At 42.8% G+C, this 17,770-nt stretch overlaps 1 protein-coding gene across 3 annotated transcripts in view; it reads right to left on the bottom strand.

Annotated features, from left to right (window-relative positions):
• Positions 1–17,770, bottom strand: part of CAPZB (capping actin protein of muscle Z-line subunit beta) — a 51,847-nt gene that overhangs the window by 17,010 nt on the left and 17,067 nt on the right. For all 3 annotated transcript variants that reach the window (XM_042883032.1, XM_042883030.1, XM_042883029.1), the window contains exons 3-4: positions 10,682–10,803; positions 5,327–5,440 (exon numbers count right to left, since the gene is read on the bottom strand). In XM_042883032.1, coding sequence (XP_042738966.1) covers positions 5,327–5,440; positions 10,682–10,803 — 236 coding nt within the window. The remainder of the gene's footprint in view (positions 1–5,326; positions 5,441–10,681; positions 10,804–17,770) is intronic.

Below are 17,770 nucleotides of genomic sequence, written 5' to 3'. Positions count from 1 at the left end.
GTGCTGGCTATGGGCAGGCTAAGGAAGGGATCCCAACGCTGCTCTGTTTACTCTTACATCTAAACACAATTTCCTTGGGAAAACAACACGGCTTTAATTTTAAAAGCACACAAACATTAAAGCAGTGAGCATCTTGGCAGTTTAGGTTTGTCTTACGAGCCTCCATCTTGTACTTATCAGCCTAACCCGGAGGCAAGAATCTCACAGATGACATAATCCTGATGTCACACCCTATTGTGCAAAAGCGCAGCCAGCAGTGAGATGGAAAGTCAGGTTTCCTTAGTGCTAGGATGCATAACAAATGCATCTGGATTCAATCTGTATGGCTCTCGCTGTGCAAACCACAGCGACTCTGGAGCCCAAGAGAAAGCCAGCACAAAGGGCTAGTAACCATTAATGAGGAACAGTGAGCTAATGGCAATAAAGTCACTTCAAAGCTTTCCATGGGTTTTCAGTTTAGGCAAAGTAGGTTTACATCTAAACACAGACAGAATGCTTACAGAGAGAGCGTGCAGCTGCCTGGTCCCTTGGTGAGCTGAAAGCAGGGCTGTGCTGAACTCAGCCGTGAGCTGCACCTCCTCCATCTGCCGCTCTGCTTCCATCAGTGTGGTGGAATCAGCACCGCTCCATACGCAAAAGGAGTCAACACACAGCAGCTTGGTAAATAAAGGAATTGCTACCAACCTTGCCAGCAGCACAAAATATTTTCAAACTCGGATGAAAGAAATCCACTTGGAGGATCTCGGAGTCAGATCATGTAACAGGATGCAAAAAACCAGAAGAACAGCTAAAAAGGGGAAAGCTACCCAGAGCTCCAGGGCTTAAAGGCGCTTGGTGGTAGAGACGATGGCGCAGAGCCCCAAAATGAGACATCTCTATTCTACCTATGACTCCACTTCTGTGATCCCCAAAGAGGAGAGAACCCAGGCTGTTCAGTGACATAAAACACCAAGAAGAGTAAATGGAGTACTCTGAAAGTTAAAAGGTGAGGTGCCAGCTTGTTTTTAACTCCACTTCAGACACAACTCCAATCCAACATTCAATAACAAGAGGATTACGCACAATAAAGACATATTTTAGAGGTCAATCCTCTCCCAGACCTCCTTCCACTCCCATTAAATTCCTCATCCAGAGCCCTAACATAACAAATTGAAAATGGATCAACATCTATTCAAAGACAGAAGCGGAAGTTCAAGGCTTCATGGCTTACCCTGCTGAAGGAACTCCAAGTCTTAATCAATAACAATATTTACAGAAGCTGAATGATCAACATGAGGATGGATTTTTTTCTTTTTTTTGGACACAGCTGTTAAAAATCAAAACCACCAAGAAATTCAACTTAGCCCAAGAAATGAAGAGGTAAGAACAGCTCTCTAGATGTATGTACACTTACTAAACTAGTCTGGAGTTGCCAAAAATCATCCTGTTTGTAGAAACACCCAGAGCAGCAGCATCCTTCCCCAGGGAGGTCTATTTAATCACTTCAGAAACGATTCCTTCCAGACAACAAAGAGCGATTAGATTACTTAATTAAAGCACTGATTATCTCCAACCCAAAACAACAGAATGCAGGATCTAAAATAGATTTACCCAGCCACCCTGGTCCTCATTATGCTTTGATTTCAATCAATTGCGCACACACACGTCAAGCAAAGGGCAATAAATTACAACCATGTGTTTGAAGAAATTATCTTCACAATATTGGAAGTGGAAAGCCAAAGCCCTCACTGAATGGTATGAGATATTAGGCTTCCATCTGGGAATAATAACCTGCTGAACAAAAACATACCGGGGCATTAGCTTCAGGCAGTGTCTGAGTTAAACCTGGCAGCAGGAGATCAAAATTAAAGTTGGTGGGGTTTTCGGGGGGGAAACTGACATACATTTTGGTCAAACTGATAACTGAGAAATACACTTGCTGTGAGAGCAAAAAATGAGTATGATTCCTCTTCAACCCAAGGAGATTTCCAGACATAAAAGGTGAGCAGCCAAGCGATGTTTAGAGGAAATAACGTAGCACTGGTTAGGAAGCACTGAACCTTCCACACCCCAGGAAAGCTTTTCTCAAGCTTTCACGATTTGAAATTACTTTGTGGGACTCTACAAGACTCCTCCAAAGTTGTTTTCACACTGCAGTCACCCCGTGTGCTGCTCAATAAGCTTTTAGGGGCAAAACTCAAATGTATGTCACCAGCAAACAAACATGAACGGATTATTTCACACCGATTGTTAACAAATGCACCACAGGCTGCTCTCCTCAAACCACCCACACCAGCAGGTGTCAACCCTTGGGAAATGGCAGATCCATGCTGATGACTCATGAGATGTAGGTGGATACTTAACCACACCTGATTACAACAGAAATCTAGAAAGGAATGGTATGTGGGCCAAATGCAACCGGCACGAGGAAAAGCTGAAACGAGCTGAGGTTTTGGAAGAGGCTCAACATGAACTCTGTGAGATATTATCACTTACTGTGCATGAAGGTAAAAAGGGAGATAATCCAGAGGAAGCTTGGACTGCGTGCTGAGAGCTGAGTGGGAAAAGCACATATTCTCTAAAGTACTTATTTTCCTTTGGTAAGTAAACATCCTCCTCTTCCGCTCCCCCACTGGAATGGCTTCTCTAAGATGCATTTGAAAGCTGAGCACCATGCAGAGCAACATCTCAGAAACAAGTGCTTCCAATGCACTAATTTAGGCCAGGGTAGGAAATGCTTTATCCCTTTATTATGGTCAGTATTTTGTCTCAGGTGAGGTGAAGGTCATTCATCCTGACCTGCTCACACCCACCTGCAGGCTAACATCTGATGCCAGACAACCATGCATGCTGCAGATTGTTGGCTGGATTTGCTTTTGTTGTTGTTTTTAAACTTTGCTTCCTTGTGCAAAGGCTCTTCTGGTGCAATTAACACAAACTGCTTTGGCAGCCTGAACTCACCTCTGCACACAATCTTCCTTTTTCAGCCCTACAATCAACGACAAGCCCCATACAGTGCAATGTCTTTCCACGAGTGCCTGGAGAAGTGCAAGCACAAGAGACAGTGGGTCAGCCCAGCAGGGCTAAGAAACAAAGCCTCAAAGTGCTTTGAAACACCTCCTAGCAGAAACATTCATTATAGTTCAACAATATAGTTCAAGCACACTGGAGCCTGGTGTTCCCTGTGAATGAATGCCTAGAACCAAACCAGAAGGCCAGTGACACCTTGAATCAACAGCACTCAGACCTTTGCAGTGGAGATATACCATTAGTTTCCAGCTCCAGCAGACCATGGAAATGACATCACTGCAATTGCCATCTTCTTCCCACTATAAGCTTCCCTATGCTTTGGGCTCCCACATGATTTCAGCAGCTGTTATGCCAGTAATTGTTACAGCCATTCCCAATCTGACCTGCTGGCAGCAGAAGTGTGAAAAGCTGGCACTTGTTACCACCACCTCATTTTTTCCCCTCCAATCTCCAAGTAAAAATTAAGCTTTTGCTGTCAAAATACCAAATCCAATTGTTAAGGAAACTGCAGAGTCCAGCTACAAGAACAAAAGCACGTTTCTATCCAGACCTCTGTTGTAGGTAAAGCACAAATCACTTCCAATTTCAAGCATGAGGAACCCTTCAAGCGGTTGGGTTAAGTTTCCCTAACTTTGCAAATTCTTTCCAAAAATACTACAGTTTTTACACCACTCAGCAAAACATAAGCCACCCTTTTCCTCTTTTTCTGACACATTTTTGAGATCCTAACGTGCATCAAAGTGTGTTCTGCTGACTGATGCTCTTATCTAGTCTGTACTGCAAGCCATAATGCCTCAGTCATTTCTGGCTGATGCCACAAGAATGAAGTTTTTGTGAGCAATCCCTCCTGCATCCCTCTCACAATGTATTGCCTGCCAAACTTGGACTGGCTAACTGAAAGATGAAATTTGATAAAATCTTCCTTTTTACTTCCATACAGTATATTAATGCTACTATTGTACCCCATGCCGAGAGGGATCAGCAGATTCACTGAGTCCGAGGGCAGGCTGTACTGAGCTTTCCTTTCTGCAAACTTCTTTAGAGGAGTTATTGTATCCAGCTGTGACTTCATGGTCAGTGATCACAGAGGGATTCTGTGCTCAATCTCTGCTCCAGAAAGCTACTCATTTTCACCTTACTGAACAAAAACCCCTACTCGTCTGGGTCCGTTCTGCACCTGAAGGGAAACTGCAAACCTCTCTTTGCTGCATATGCAGAAATGCAATCTTTCAGTGGATTCAGACACCCATAACAACTGTTATTAGAGATCGGATACCTTCACATATTGCAAGAAAAGTAGAATTTGGTATCTATAAGAGAAGACTCTATGTCTGGACAGGCAACACTTACATCAAATAACATCTTAAAATGAGTAGAAAATCAGCAAGAATATTTTTTCCTTTTTAAGCTGCCTTTGTTAGCACTAAAATAGTGTAAATTTCAAGTGACACGTGATTAACTACATCTAAGTTATCTCCACCTGGATGCAACATGAAGCAATGAATGCTGTTCACCTATTCCATGGTCACTAGGGATCTCCAACGTGAGAGCATCCCAACTTTGGTAAAGGAGTAAGTTTCTTTTGCTTTCCACACACCTTTGCTTTTTAGATTTAACATGACTGTTTCCATACTATTGCTGCTTAGGAGACCACAGGCTGTACAGAAGACAGTTGTGGATGCAATGCAAGACAAGTGCATTCCCTCCTTTTAGCAAGACTGTTTAATTGACAAGTCACCTGGAAAAACTGCAACTGCAGCTTTGAAAGGATACAGCCTAATTACACTGTTCTCACACATTTCCACTAGTTCCTTCCCTTCACATCTCTTTCACAAGACAAAGCCTGAAACACAATCATCTTTGCAGAAGTACATGACTCCCCACACCACTGCCACATTTCACAATCAACGCCTGCAATCTGACAAGATGTGCAAGCTTCTGCTATAGAGGTAGATATTTGGAGAGAGTCTTGAGGGAACAGAAAAAGCAGATGCTTTAGGACTGAACTTAGTTGAGATCAAAGAGAACAAAGTCATTTCAGGACAAAGATGCCATTAATCTATTCAAGAGATGAGAGAGCCAAGAAAGCACTTCAGCTTCTGCTGTTAGCATCAGCTGGCAAATTGGATCGTGCTTTCCCAACACGAAATCACAGGTGATGTGTTCCCAGCAGATCAGCTGCTGCCTACCCTTCCACCTCCAGTATACACACATATGCCACCCTCAGTGGCACTGCATTTCAGGCCAATATATGTACTGCATGCCTCCTGAAGGAAACAAAGGAAGTAGAGGGCTGTGTATGGTAGAACTGACATACAAGTCTCTATACTGGTCAAAGGCATTGTTGGCTTCCACCTCCAGCTTGCGCAGGCGAGCAGATGGCATGGCACCGTCTTCCAGGGGAGGATCATACTTGTTACTCCACGGTGATCTGCCAAGGAGACAAGGAAAGCAGAGTCAGACAACAGGGAAACTCAGAGAGGTCAGAGTGGTGGGCCTGACCTGTCCAACAATGGCGAGCATCCTTTGAGTTTATGCTATAAATGTATAAAACTACGCCTGGGTTTGCATCTGCTCCTTCTCAAGTATTCAAAGGTTCAACCTCAGCTGTTACACATCAGGTATTTAAAATTATTTCCATGCAAATACAAATACATTATGCAGCTTGTTTGGCATCTGACAATATTCGAGCTAAACTTTGCCATCTACAATTAAGGTCCAAATTCTCCTCCACTATTTTGCTTTCAAATAAACTTGTCTTTTAGCACAATGGTAGGAAAATGTTTGAACAATGCACAGGGTTTAATAGGGTCTGTAAAGCTGCAGTTTTTATTGTACTATTTCTGCAGGTGTGGAAGAGATTTTGTGCTCCTAATGAAAGATTTGGTATTAAAAGATTAATGCTTGAGACTTTTATAACTCCCTTTCTGCAAAGTTGCATTCTCCTCTTCATTTCCCCTGGGGATAACCAACCTACATATATCACTGCTAGTTTAAGAAAAGGTACCTCCACCTTTTGCCCACTCAGTTTTCAGAATACTCCAGTGGACTAACGCTAGGTCTTAATGCAGTCCATACGTAAGGGCTTTTTCCTCACTACCCATTTGTTACTCATTTCTCAGACAAGTAACTCGTTTGGACGTGTTTAATGCAAAGCACAAAGAACAGGCTCTGCTTCATGCTGCCCTCGTGCTTTCACAGCACTTCACCCCTCTCCTCCCGACCACATCTGAACAAATAGGTGAGAGATCAGGAAAAGCTAAATCACCATGTCACATCCACCCAGGGCAATGTTTTTCAGCTGGTGGTTCTCATTTTAAAATAGTTGCTTAAAACTCACTTGCTCTGAAGAAGACAGCTAACATTTATTTACCTAACAGTCCACTGAAATCCAGAAGAGATCTGAAAAAAAAAAAAAAAAATCCCCCAAAAGGTTCCCAAATGGGACACCTGCACCCATTGGGCAGCATGCTAAAAGCCAGCCTGCACCAAAGAGACCCAGGTGGATGAGCAAAGAACCAATGGTAAAGGCACAGTGGAAATACATGAAGTGCAAATTGCAAATGGCACCTGACAATGAGATTTCTCTGCGTGAAGTGAAGAACTTGAAGAAAATGGAACTGCAAATATTTAAAGGAGATTCTCAGAGAAACTGATGCAAGACTGAGATAAATGAGACTTGTGATACCAGATGCTTGTAAAAAGCTTCAGTTTCCCACTTCTGACACTGATTGGTTTGTGATCAGATCAGCAGCCCCTTCATGCTTTGTTTCCTTAAGTCAGACAGATGCTTATTTCCAAATATATAAGACAAAGAGCTACTGAGCCTGTAGTGCAGGTACTGCTAGACTCAGAACTGCATTTACAGCCCAAAGATAACTAAGTTATCTAAGTTGACTGCAAATGTCAAAAAAAGCTGAGAGGTGTACTAGGTGGAAGCTTCTGCATCCAAAATGGAGAGAAACAAGACAGTGGCACGATCTAGTCGGTGGCAATCCCATCCACAGCAGGTGAGATGGAACTAGATGATACCGAATATCCCTTCCAACCCAAGCCATTCTCTGATTCCTTGCTCAGATCTCTTTTGCAGGCTGCTGGAATGGTGTTGAAGGGAAAGCCAGCAACTGAGTCTTTCTAGCAAGCGGACCGCAGCATTTTCAACCCATTATAGTTGGAGCCAGAAGCAGCTTCACCTAAAAAAATTCATAACACAACCCCATAATTTTTTTTTTCTTTGTGGAAGAGTATTCACAATGCATTTAAAAGCTTTAATGGAGGCTATTTGAAGAAAGACAGATGGACAAGGGCACTTAAATTTCTAAAGTCAGACCTCTAATTTCCCTAAAAGAGAATGTTTTTTGTTTCAGTTAACAGGCTTCAGTGTTGTTGGCACCAAATTCCCCATAAGGATTCCATTTAATGGAGTGATCAAACATACTTTGAATGGGAATGTACGGACAAAGTCAGAGACCTTGAAGTCCTATATATTGAAGAAAAAAAAAGAAAAAAAGGGTCTGCTTTCACAATGTGGATTCCACTGCCTTTTGATATGCTCCCAAACCTTCCTCTTATTACAGGAGCACTCATAGAATTGCCTGCAAGCATACACACAGAAGAGGCCGATCACATAAGCAGCAGCGTGATAATATGATGAAATGTGAAAGTACTGACATATGAAGATCCAAGAGAGACTCCAGGATGTACTTTGTGGTCTGATCCACGCCAACACAAAGAAAATCACATTCCTTAATACAAGGAAGGAGTCAACTGCGAGTGGCTCAGCAGTTAGGATATTAATTTCCTTGAAGGATGCCCCCATGAAACATGTGAGGTTATCAGTCATCAGAATGGACAAACATCCCTGTTTTTTCTCAAAGCTGCCACCCAGTCCAACTGTAAAGCTGCTCAAAAAAGGCCTACAAAGCTCGATTCCCAGTGAGGAAGCTCCAGGCTTCCATGCAGAATTCACACAAGGCTCAGCTGTCCACAGAACATCTTCAAATCTTTGGATTTGTATTAAAAGAAATGCAATTGGTAAAGTCTCCAAGAGAAGAAAACTGAAGTTTAGTTCAAAGCATGCAGTAACTGGGGACACAGCACTCTGCAGGTGACTGCAGCACTTCTTGTGACTTCTCACCCAGTGAGTGGGGTTCTGAAAACCTGCGTGGAAATATCAAAAGCTTTTGAAAGTATAAAACACTCCTCCTCGATTCGGGTCTAATTGATCACATTAGTGCAAGAGCCACTTCCCAGTAACAACTTCAGAATTTATGAGGTATGAATAGCATTATCTGAACACAGGCACCGACTGGATCAACACATGCACATGTTCACATTGCCTGGTTTTCAAAGGCTTTTGCTTTCTGTTGAAGGAAGGAATTTACTTTGTGAAACAGAGCTGAGGCCAATCAGTTCCAGAAGGGAGAATCGCTTTGATCCAGAACACTTGAACCAAAAGCCTCAGAGAAAGAACAGCATTCTCTAATGCCAACAATTTATACATTGTGGCTACTCACTGCAAAGAAATAAAATACCTTTTCTGAAACCTCATGATGTAATAAGTCCTCCTGCTTCCCTGTTAGTCTTTAAGTATCTGAGTAGGGATATAGTAGGGAAGAGACTGAGTAAATTTCAGAGGCAAGCATGAAACTAACCTTAAAGAAAGGGCTTCCAAATGCAGTAATCAAACATGGAGTGCTAGGGAATGGGGAGGGGCAACTGTTATTAGTTATTGCAGCATGCTGCAATACAGTTTAACAAGTGCCTTTTCCATTTTTCTGAGCATCTGGTGATAGATACTCATGTCAACAGTCTAACAAAGATCCCAAGAGACTGTTAGAAACACATCACAGCCTCAGGGAGAAAGCATCTCATGAAGGACCCACAAGAAATACATTATCTGTGGTATGCTCCGTCCTCCTGCACATGCCATAAAGGATGAGCTGTGCACACACACACCTTGTGGTGGCCTGGAGAAGATCTCAATGTTAGGATCGTACCTTTCAGAACATGAGCAGAAACTTCACCTTAGAGACTTGCTTACCTCTGGGCCCACTGCAATAGAGGATATACTTAAAAAAAGCTCTCTGTCATTTACAGTTGGCCACAACTCAGATGCACTGTCAAACTCCACATCCATTAGCAGTCTGCTCCTCACACTAACAGGGCAAGATGAATCTCAGTGTGTTCCCTGTATCAATCATCTACAGACAGATGTGCTTTCAGTTAAGTACCTTTCCTGTGACCGAAACCAACTAAGTTATAATCCTTCATAAACTTACCTGTGTCTGCAGTGATGATCTGAGCCAAAGAAAAATCAAAATATTTTGTGGAATTCCAACTTAGAACAGAATTCTTGAAACTTTCTGGCCAAATGAACATAAATCACCACCGTGAAGCAAAGGAAAGCTAAACTCTTACTGCAAAGCAGTTCCAATTGTTAGCACTGCAAACATAAGCTATTACACCAAACCAGAAAGGGAGCACAGAATCTAAGCCTCTAATCGGAACCAGAAGAGGAGGTGGAACAGCTGAGCTGCTAACTCAGGACAGAAGATGGATGGTGTTCATTACTTCCTGGTGTAGCAGCCTTCATTAGGAGAAAAGAGCAGAAGCCAGGTGATGCAATACTCAAAAGGCTTCTGGATGAGCTCTGTAATTCTTTATCAAAATATTTGGAACTATGGCACCGATGCTACGGACATTAACAAAAGGCAGGCAATGGAGGAAGGAAAACAAATAGCTTTAAGCATTGGTTGCTGAAATATAATCATCCTAATGGCAAGGTATGGAAGAAAAGCATAAAAGGAGAGACTGCGTTCCAAGTGGCTGCCAATATCCTGAATACTCATCGTATTATTACAGCTCTTTCCACTTTGAAATTTATTATAATTATCTAAAGCTCATATTGTTCAAATATTTTCATTGTCTTCGCCTGCAGTTCTCAAAATAAGTTAGCTATTTTGGTAGAAAGGGATTCTTTTCCTTCACTGAAAGCTGGGGCCAAGATTGTCATTGAGAACTAATGACATTGCACATCCAAAATGAGAACAACCCCTTGAAAACACAACTGAAAGCAGCTTTCCCAGCTGGCAAGTCCACGCTGCTTTGTACAAACCAATAATTCTTTTATTTAAACTTGCTGCCTGAATCATCATTTTTCTCTGTTGTCAGCCATTCCAAACATCTTACAACCTTGCAACAAGTGATGATTTAATTTCACACCACAGTTCTGGAGATCCAATTGGTTCCAATCCTCAAAGATAGAGCTGTGCTACAGGAAGCCTAAGAGGAACCCGTTAGTGTCAGCCCTTTAACAGGATAACAACATCAGATTTTAGGCTTGAGTGAATGACTACAGATCTTGGTACAGAAAACACACAAAGTCCTGGGGTTTCTAGGATAAAACATATCTTGTTTCTGAGATGGACAGACAGGGACCTGAGCTGCTAAGGTCATCAGATTAGAGGCTATACAACCACGTTGTCTGAAAGCAAAGCATTCTACAGTTGTCAGGGTTTGAAACAGTACCAGGCTTATCACCAAGATGAGTTTAATACAGTTTAATATCATTTAAATTTCCCTTTTTTGGATCAGGATAAGAGGGAGAAGGGACTTCAATACTCTGATGCAGAAAAAACCAGTTAGCTCATTTCTTGGGATAGGAACTCACCTATACGAGTCTCCATCTCTGTTGTAGTCACACAATAGATAGTCTTTTCCTACCACTTTATCTCGTGCAATCTTCAATGGCTGATCAACAGAAGAGAGGAGATCTTCACAGAGGCTTGGGACCTGATTGTGGAGAAAAAATACAGAGAGAGAAGGTAATGAGATTAAAATTAGGAGAGCGCGGTATTCTTAAGAACAGCTTTTGCTATTAACAGCCCGCCTCCAATAATTTCAGATTTAATTACCTAACCACTGGTGTGGTCCAGTGTGCTTAAATATACGCAGTCTGAATGTTAGCTACTTGCCAAGGACGGCCAGTAAAGCAATTGTGGAGGACTGATGAATCAAGGTAAATATTTATAATGGAGTGGAAAGCAGAGAGCTGCTAAAAGAACACGCCATCCGTATGCACTAATGTATTTTTCACAAACTCCCTCTCTGGGTACAGTTTAGAACAGTTTCCAGGCAGCTGGCCAACCATTACCATGCTGGTTAATAAAATATGTGCATGTATGCACACACACTTGTGTAAAACCAATCCATCTCCTAACACAGGCATCAGTATTCCTGCACCAAGGATCACAGCAAAGCCCCTCACCCCCCTCCTCAGGGTGCCCTCTTTTTCAAGAGAGGATCCCTTGGGTAGAAAAGAATGAGGAACACAGCAGAGGGAGGACTTTGGTTAAAGCATCACTGCAAAACACTCAGATGCCACAGAGGGATGTGGAGCACTAAGCCTTGTTGTTCCAAACCCACTGACCCCAAACAGGCAGGGATGACAGCACCGTCCCCATCTGCAAAAGACAAATCTGAGATCCAAGATCACCAACTAAAGACCCCTCAGGAAAAAAAGAAAAAACCTGCAAATTCCCATCTAAAGTTCTATTCAATCCTTACAGAACTCCACGAATTCTCACGCCCAAGACCAAAAAAAAAAAAAATTAAATTAAATAAATCACACAGCCAAATAAAGTCAGGCTGTTATTGAGCGGTGCTCAGAGGTCGCTGGGATGATTCTGCCTGTGCTGTTACAGCTGCAGGCTTTTTGCCACGTTTACCCCCTGAAGCCCCTGTTTTCATAAAGTAATATTAAGGATTTATTATTAAAATTCCAAAAATTCCATGCAGAACACCAACAAGTGCCACTCCTGGAGATCCCAGCCGTGCTGAGGGCGTTGCTGCGCTGCTTACTGGGACAGCACAAGCTCTCAGTGACCAGAAGGAACCCTTGGCACATTAATTACATCTTAAAAACAATGAATTGCATTTCCCTGTAGTAATGATGAACTAAACTCCTCCCTGGATGATTCAGTAACAGAAATGTGCATAAGCACAGACACTTTTTTAGTCTGTATGAGCTGTAGCTGATCTTAGAGGAATAGCAGAGAATGCCTTGCAGCATCTACTTACTAAACTAAGATATTGTACTATAATTCAGTACCATTTTGCAGTCAGATTTCTAACCACTCACTCTCTCTTTGCTCCAGGATTTCAGGCAATATATTCTTTCCTCCTTCAGTTTGTTTCGGAATGAAATGGGGAAGAAAACCCCAATCCACTTTGGAAGAATATGAGAATTTCCTTCATTCATAGAAGAATTGAGCTGTTTCAACTGATGGAGCTGCTTATGCAATTTAAGTTTTGGAAAAAAACATCCAAGGTTGGCATAGCTACCCTCAGAGAATTTCTGTATCACTTCTTGCATCAACTTCCAACAGCTGCTGCACTTCCTTTACAAGAGATTCACCAGATTTATGCACACTGGTCTTCCTCTTCTGTGTTACGAAGCCACTTAAAAAGCAAAAGCAGGAAGTCAACACAGTGATCTGCAGCTTTAAAGACCCCAGCAACACAAAATTTGTGGATTCCTTCTGAATTTCCTTTTTAAAACAGGCAGTGATAAAATATTTGGGGCTGAGCAAGCACTGCTACACAGGCACTGAGCAGCTCTTTTACACTACATATGCACCTCTCCTTAAGTCTTCCCCAAGCCAAGCACCAAACTTTCTTCCTGAAGCAATTCAGTTACTTTGTGTGCACTTAAACCCTGATGGAATTCAGTTTATATTTAGTGAGAAAACTTCCAAATCTGAACTGAAGGCAGTTCTGCCTGAAAGCCCAGCTGACCTGCTGTCATTCAAAGGTTCCAGGCAAGTACATTAGCACTGTGAACTTCTCTCATTAGCTTTTACTGCGTTAATGGGAAAGCCAAAAGGCATTGGGTGCCTGAGTAAGTGCATCTGTCTCCAATAGTCATCAGAAAGGGAACTCAGGCTTGCATTCAAAACAGCACGAATAAACCCACTTCTCAGGCCAAATCCTGAAATGCAAAGCAGTGATTTCACAGAATGGCCAGGGTTCTCATGGACCTCAAGGATCACGAATCTCCAACCCCCTGCCACATGCAGGGCCACCAACCTCCACATTTAATACCAGCCCAGGATGCCCAGGGCCCCATCCTGGCCTTGAACACCTCCAGGGATGGATGGGGCATCCACAGCCTCTCTGGGCAGCTGTTCAGCACCTCACCACTCTCATAGCAAAGAACTTCCCGCTGTCATCCAACCTCAATCTTCCCTCCTTCAACTTTAAGCCATTTTCCCTTGTCCTGCTGTTATCTACCCTTTCAAAGAGTTGATTTGATTCACCACCCCACTGTAAGTGTTCCTGCAATGAAAATACTGGCTGTACAGGGATGGGATTGATTCATAAGCAAAGAGCGTGCTCCCATCTTTATCCTGACACCCACTTATCCCATTTTAAGCAGGTCACGTGCAGAATATAATCTTAGCCTTGTATCTTGAGCTAAAAGCCATCATTAATTCTATTCAGTCCATGGCACACCCATGTTTCCACAAGTAAGAGCTCAATGACCTATTCCGGAGCTCGTATGCACAGCCATGGAGCGAGACCACCCTCAATGTAAATCAATAAAGAAAAAAGAGGGCTCCTGGGAGACCTCAACTCAGCCTGGAACTGAATAGCAGCATCATTCAGCAGCACATTCCATGCAACAGGGCACTGCTTGGGGGATGGATTGCTTTTTTTCCCAAGGAGATACATAATGAATGCGCAGTACAGAGGAAAAAGAAACAGAATGAAAGTGAGTTAAGCATACTCTCCTGCATGTTGAACAAGGTTTCTGTTGTCCTGTGTAACAATATTCCCCATCAGAGCAAGCCAGGTATGTGGACAGTGTTTTAATGAAGTCGACCGCTATCACGACAAATAATCACTCGTGCCAAAGTCAAAACCATGCTCTTCTCACAGCAGCTCACCTAATAATCATTCCTTCTCATCTCACTTTTTGGTAAAATAACGTATCACCAAAACAATTGCTGCTGTTTTGTTGGTTCTTACATTTAAATTAGCCTCTTGAAAAGACTGAAGTAAACGAGCAGCAAAGGTTAAAGAAGTAAATCAGCTTTTCATGGCTATGCATTCTCCACCTTGGCTTTGATCATGCTCATTGGATTGCATCAAATTCTTCACCTTACATATTCAGAACAGCTAATGGATTGGCTTGCTAGCCCTGCAACCCGAGCACACTACCATTATTGTTTTTTTCCAGCAGCCTTGACTGAAATGAATCATGTTTGCAACTGAAGCAGTAATATTGTTAGTGTGAGGTTCTGGGCTTAAAAATACCTCTTTTTTTCCATGTTTATGCAGAGGTCAGTACATTCTGACCTCCACAGGAACCTCGTGTTGCTGGAAAACTAAGTTAGAAGCAGTAAAATTAAAAGATGAAACAGTTTTCCTCAAGGAATCAGAAGGAAGATGGAGTGAGCTCCAGAAGATAAGCAATGCAGGCACTCAGATCCATTTGCCGTTTGATTCAGGGTCTGTAACACACAGCTATCTGAAAGCACACATGACAAGTTGTTTTTAATTAAAACCTGCATGCAAACAGGAAAATGCATATTTTAGATGTGTGCGAACCCACGGTTTTAATTTGCTTTGTCTTCTTTAAGACAGCTCACACAATAAACACTGCCCGTGTCACTTGGGCAGAGCAACACTCCACAGCAACGCAGAGCCCATGCAAGTCACCAGCACTCCTGCAGAAGAATTGCTTTGGCACAAGACCCCCCTGCAACCCGGGTTCCTCCCCTCCGGGCTAGCATCTAATAAAATATTATTATAATTTGAGTCATTCCACAGCCTCAGATTTTCCTGTTCCTGCAGAACACAGACACGGCATAACGGATGTTGTGGAAACTCTAGAAGGAAGCCTGGCTCCACTCATCTTGGGCTTAAAACCACCAGTAAAGTCACTCCCACAAATCCACACATTGCTAAACCTTAATTTGATCCATCAGATGTCCAAGGGCCACACATTCTTTAAACTTCGTTTATTAAATGACACTTAAATGGACTTCTGTTCAAGGCCAGATATAATTGATATTGGAAACAGCTCAGCTTGACTCGAGTATTTGCACTGCAGCCCAGTGCTGTAAGAATTTGCAAAAGTGAAATAAAAATCAATTCGCTTTTCTGGCAAAAGGCAAATGCTAATTAGGTTGTAAAGCTAGGTTCGTCTAGTTAACGATGTCACGGCAGAAATTAATTACAGGCATTTTCAGCTTAGCTCGAGGAAGTGCAGCTAAACTGTCTGAAAGGTGACAACCAGGGCTGGATTCAGCATTATGCAGCTTAGTGAGAAACAAAAGCTAGCCATCTGGCAGGCACAAGGAGATGCCCCACACTCTGACTAGTGACCTGCAGGTGAAGGCTTCTGTATCCCATTACCAGCCCTGAGTCCCATGAGCCGTCACAGTGTATCAGTATCTTGGGAAGTCCTGGCTGTGCATCCAGCTGGTGGTGGAGATACCCAGTGACAGCCATGGGAAAGGCAGAGGCATACATACTCTCTCCAGTCCTTCCTCTTGATGTTTCTATAGTCTAACTTCCCCCACGACCTTTAAAAGAACTTATATAGCTTTCTAATTAGGATTCAAGCTCATCAAGCAATTCCCCTCCTTTAGGAAGAGATTTAAATAGGCAACTCAAGGGCTTGTTAACAGCAGCAATGCAATGGCAAGAGCCTGGAAGAAAAAAAGGTACAGTTTAGGCTTAAAAAGAAAAAGACTTAGGTGAAATTGAAGCCAGAAGTGAAACAATGCGTGGTCTCATGCATGGGGAGATTGCAAGCTCTATGCCAAGTGCTCTGTTGACAACTTAGATGTACTGCAATGTCCAGTTGCCATCAAGGAACCATAGGGAATCTTTTCTAGCTGGAAAAGCTCCTGCTTACAGCTACTCACCAAATGGAAAACTGGCTCTCACCCACCATCAATTCACCCAGAGCCAGAGCCCCTTTCTTTAGCCAACTGGCTGCTACCAGCCTGGAGCTCAGCAAGCTGAGGACCAGCAGCAGGGCAAAACCCAGCTCTGGTTGGTCAGTGCCCTTCTGTCTCCACTCCTTAAGTCTCAATTTTATTTTGATTTTCATTAAAAGAAGAAAAATCTTCCACCATCACTAGTTGTTCAGCTAGCCATCTGTACTCAATTATTTTATCTTTCTTCTCAGTACTGCAGATTGCTCAGGCTTTTGGATTCCAAATACATAAAGCTCCAGCCACATTCTCATGTTCTTTATGGTCTGTGCAGTTTTCCAGAGGATAAATTCTCCAGCTCAATGTATTTTCTGTTACTGAAGGCATACAAGCAGATCTGAGGCTTGTCTGGAAGCACACTAGCTATGTGAAGCAAGCTCATGAATACTGTTCAAATATTTCAACATCTGAGGTTTATACAAGCATAAATTCATCACTGTGGGACTTCTTAACAACACATGCTACTAAAATAATTAAGCATTCATCTTTGCTTGATGTTTCTCATCATAGGAGGTCATCCTCAAAACCGTAACTGCAAATGACCCTTGGGAGAAACCAGACAACACCTAACAAAGTTAGCAATGGATTTATAGATAGAAGAACTTGAGCTTTGTTTCTTCCATGGCAACAAGAACTTGAGGCTTTACGAGAAGGCCTTCACGTTTAACATTGGATAAAAATGGGATAAGTTGAATACCAGCTTTACTGGGGAGAGAGACAAAGAAAGGCACGGCTGTGAGCAAGCCCTGTACATGGCAAGTCTGCCTGTCCACTCTACAGTCAAGTTTTACAAGGACAATTCTCACCTTCATGCCAGCCATCTGATTCTTCTGAGTCAGCTGGATTTTTTTCATTTGACTTATACATGTACCCACAGGCAAGCATCCAAATTAAACACTGCAGGAAATTCTCACTTGCAGAGGAACCTGCTTAACTTTTACCAACACAGAGGGCACATCAACTTCCATACTTGAAGCCAAAGTCACCAAGACATCCCAGCTGCAGACTCCTTACTTTTGCATGTGGCTCATGAGCACAGCCAACCCCTCCTCCACCTTGTGATGGGAAGGGTGTCAGGAAGGTGGGATTCAGCCACTGCTCACCCACCTCCTCAGCAGAGGTCCTCCACAACAGCTCCACCTGAAAGCTGATGTCTTCTGTGCTGTTTCTTTTGGAAAGAGAACAGCTGAAGGTATGTGAGGACTGGCTTACTGCACAGCTGTCACCTTCAGAGTAAGGAAGCAGGAGGGCAACTCCCACAGATGGGTTCTGATCTGTCAGTATAAGCCATTTAACAGTACTACCAGCCTCCTTTCTAGTGCCAGAAAGTGTGATTTGCATGAGCAGTGCAATCCCTTCATGCCCTTTTCATGCATCCTGCTTTACACCCCACACTTGGCTCACAGGTACAGGCTCCAAGGCTTCCCTCATGGTTTTCCAGAGACATTACACAGAAAAAAAACACTTTAATTTAAACAAGTTGCCCTTAAAAAGGCACATACCTGCACTAAACACATTTGCCAGTGATTTAGAAGTCCTCTTGCACATTCTGACAGCCTCCAAGTAGTCTATTTTACAAATAACAACTAATTGAACTCCAAGCAGTGCATTCCATGCCAAGGCACATCACCAGCACCCTGCACAGCTTCTTTCAGGCAGGGCTCCTGAGTCCTGTGATTGACAAGGTCTCTAATGAACTCTAATTGAGGACTCTGCAGTCTGAAAAAGCAACAACAGATGTGGTAAAAGGG

The sequence above is a fragment of the Lagopus leucura genome, unplaced genomic scaffold (genome assembly GCF_019238085.1).
Source record: "Lagopus leucura isolate 7727_CA_CO unplaced genomic scaffold, USGS_WTPT01 Super-Scaffold_100037, whole genome shotgun sequence".
Classification (NCBI taxonomy): domain Eukaryota; kingdom Metazoa; phylum Chordata; class Aves; order Galliformes; family Phasianidae; genus Lagopus; species Lagopus leucura.
The sequence above is the reverse complement of the archived record's forward strand: the minus strand, read 5'-3'. Positions and strand labels throughout refer to the sequence as shown.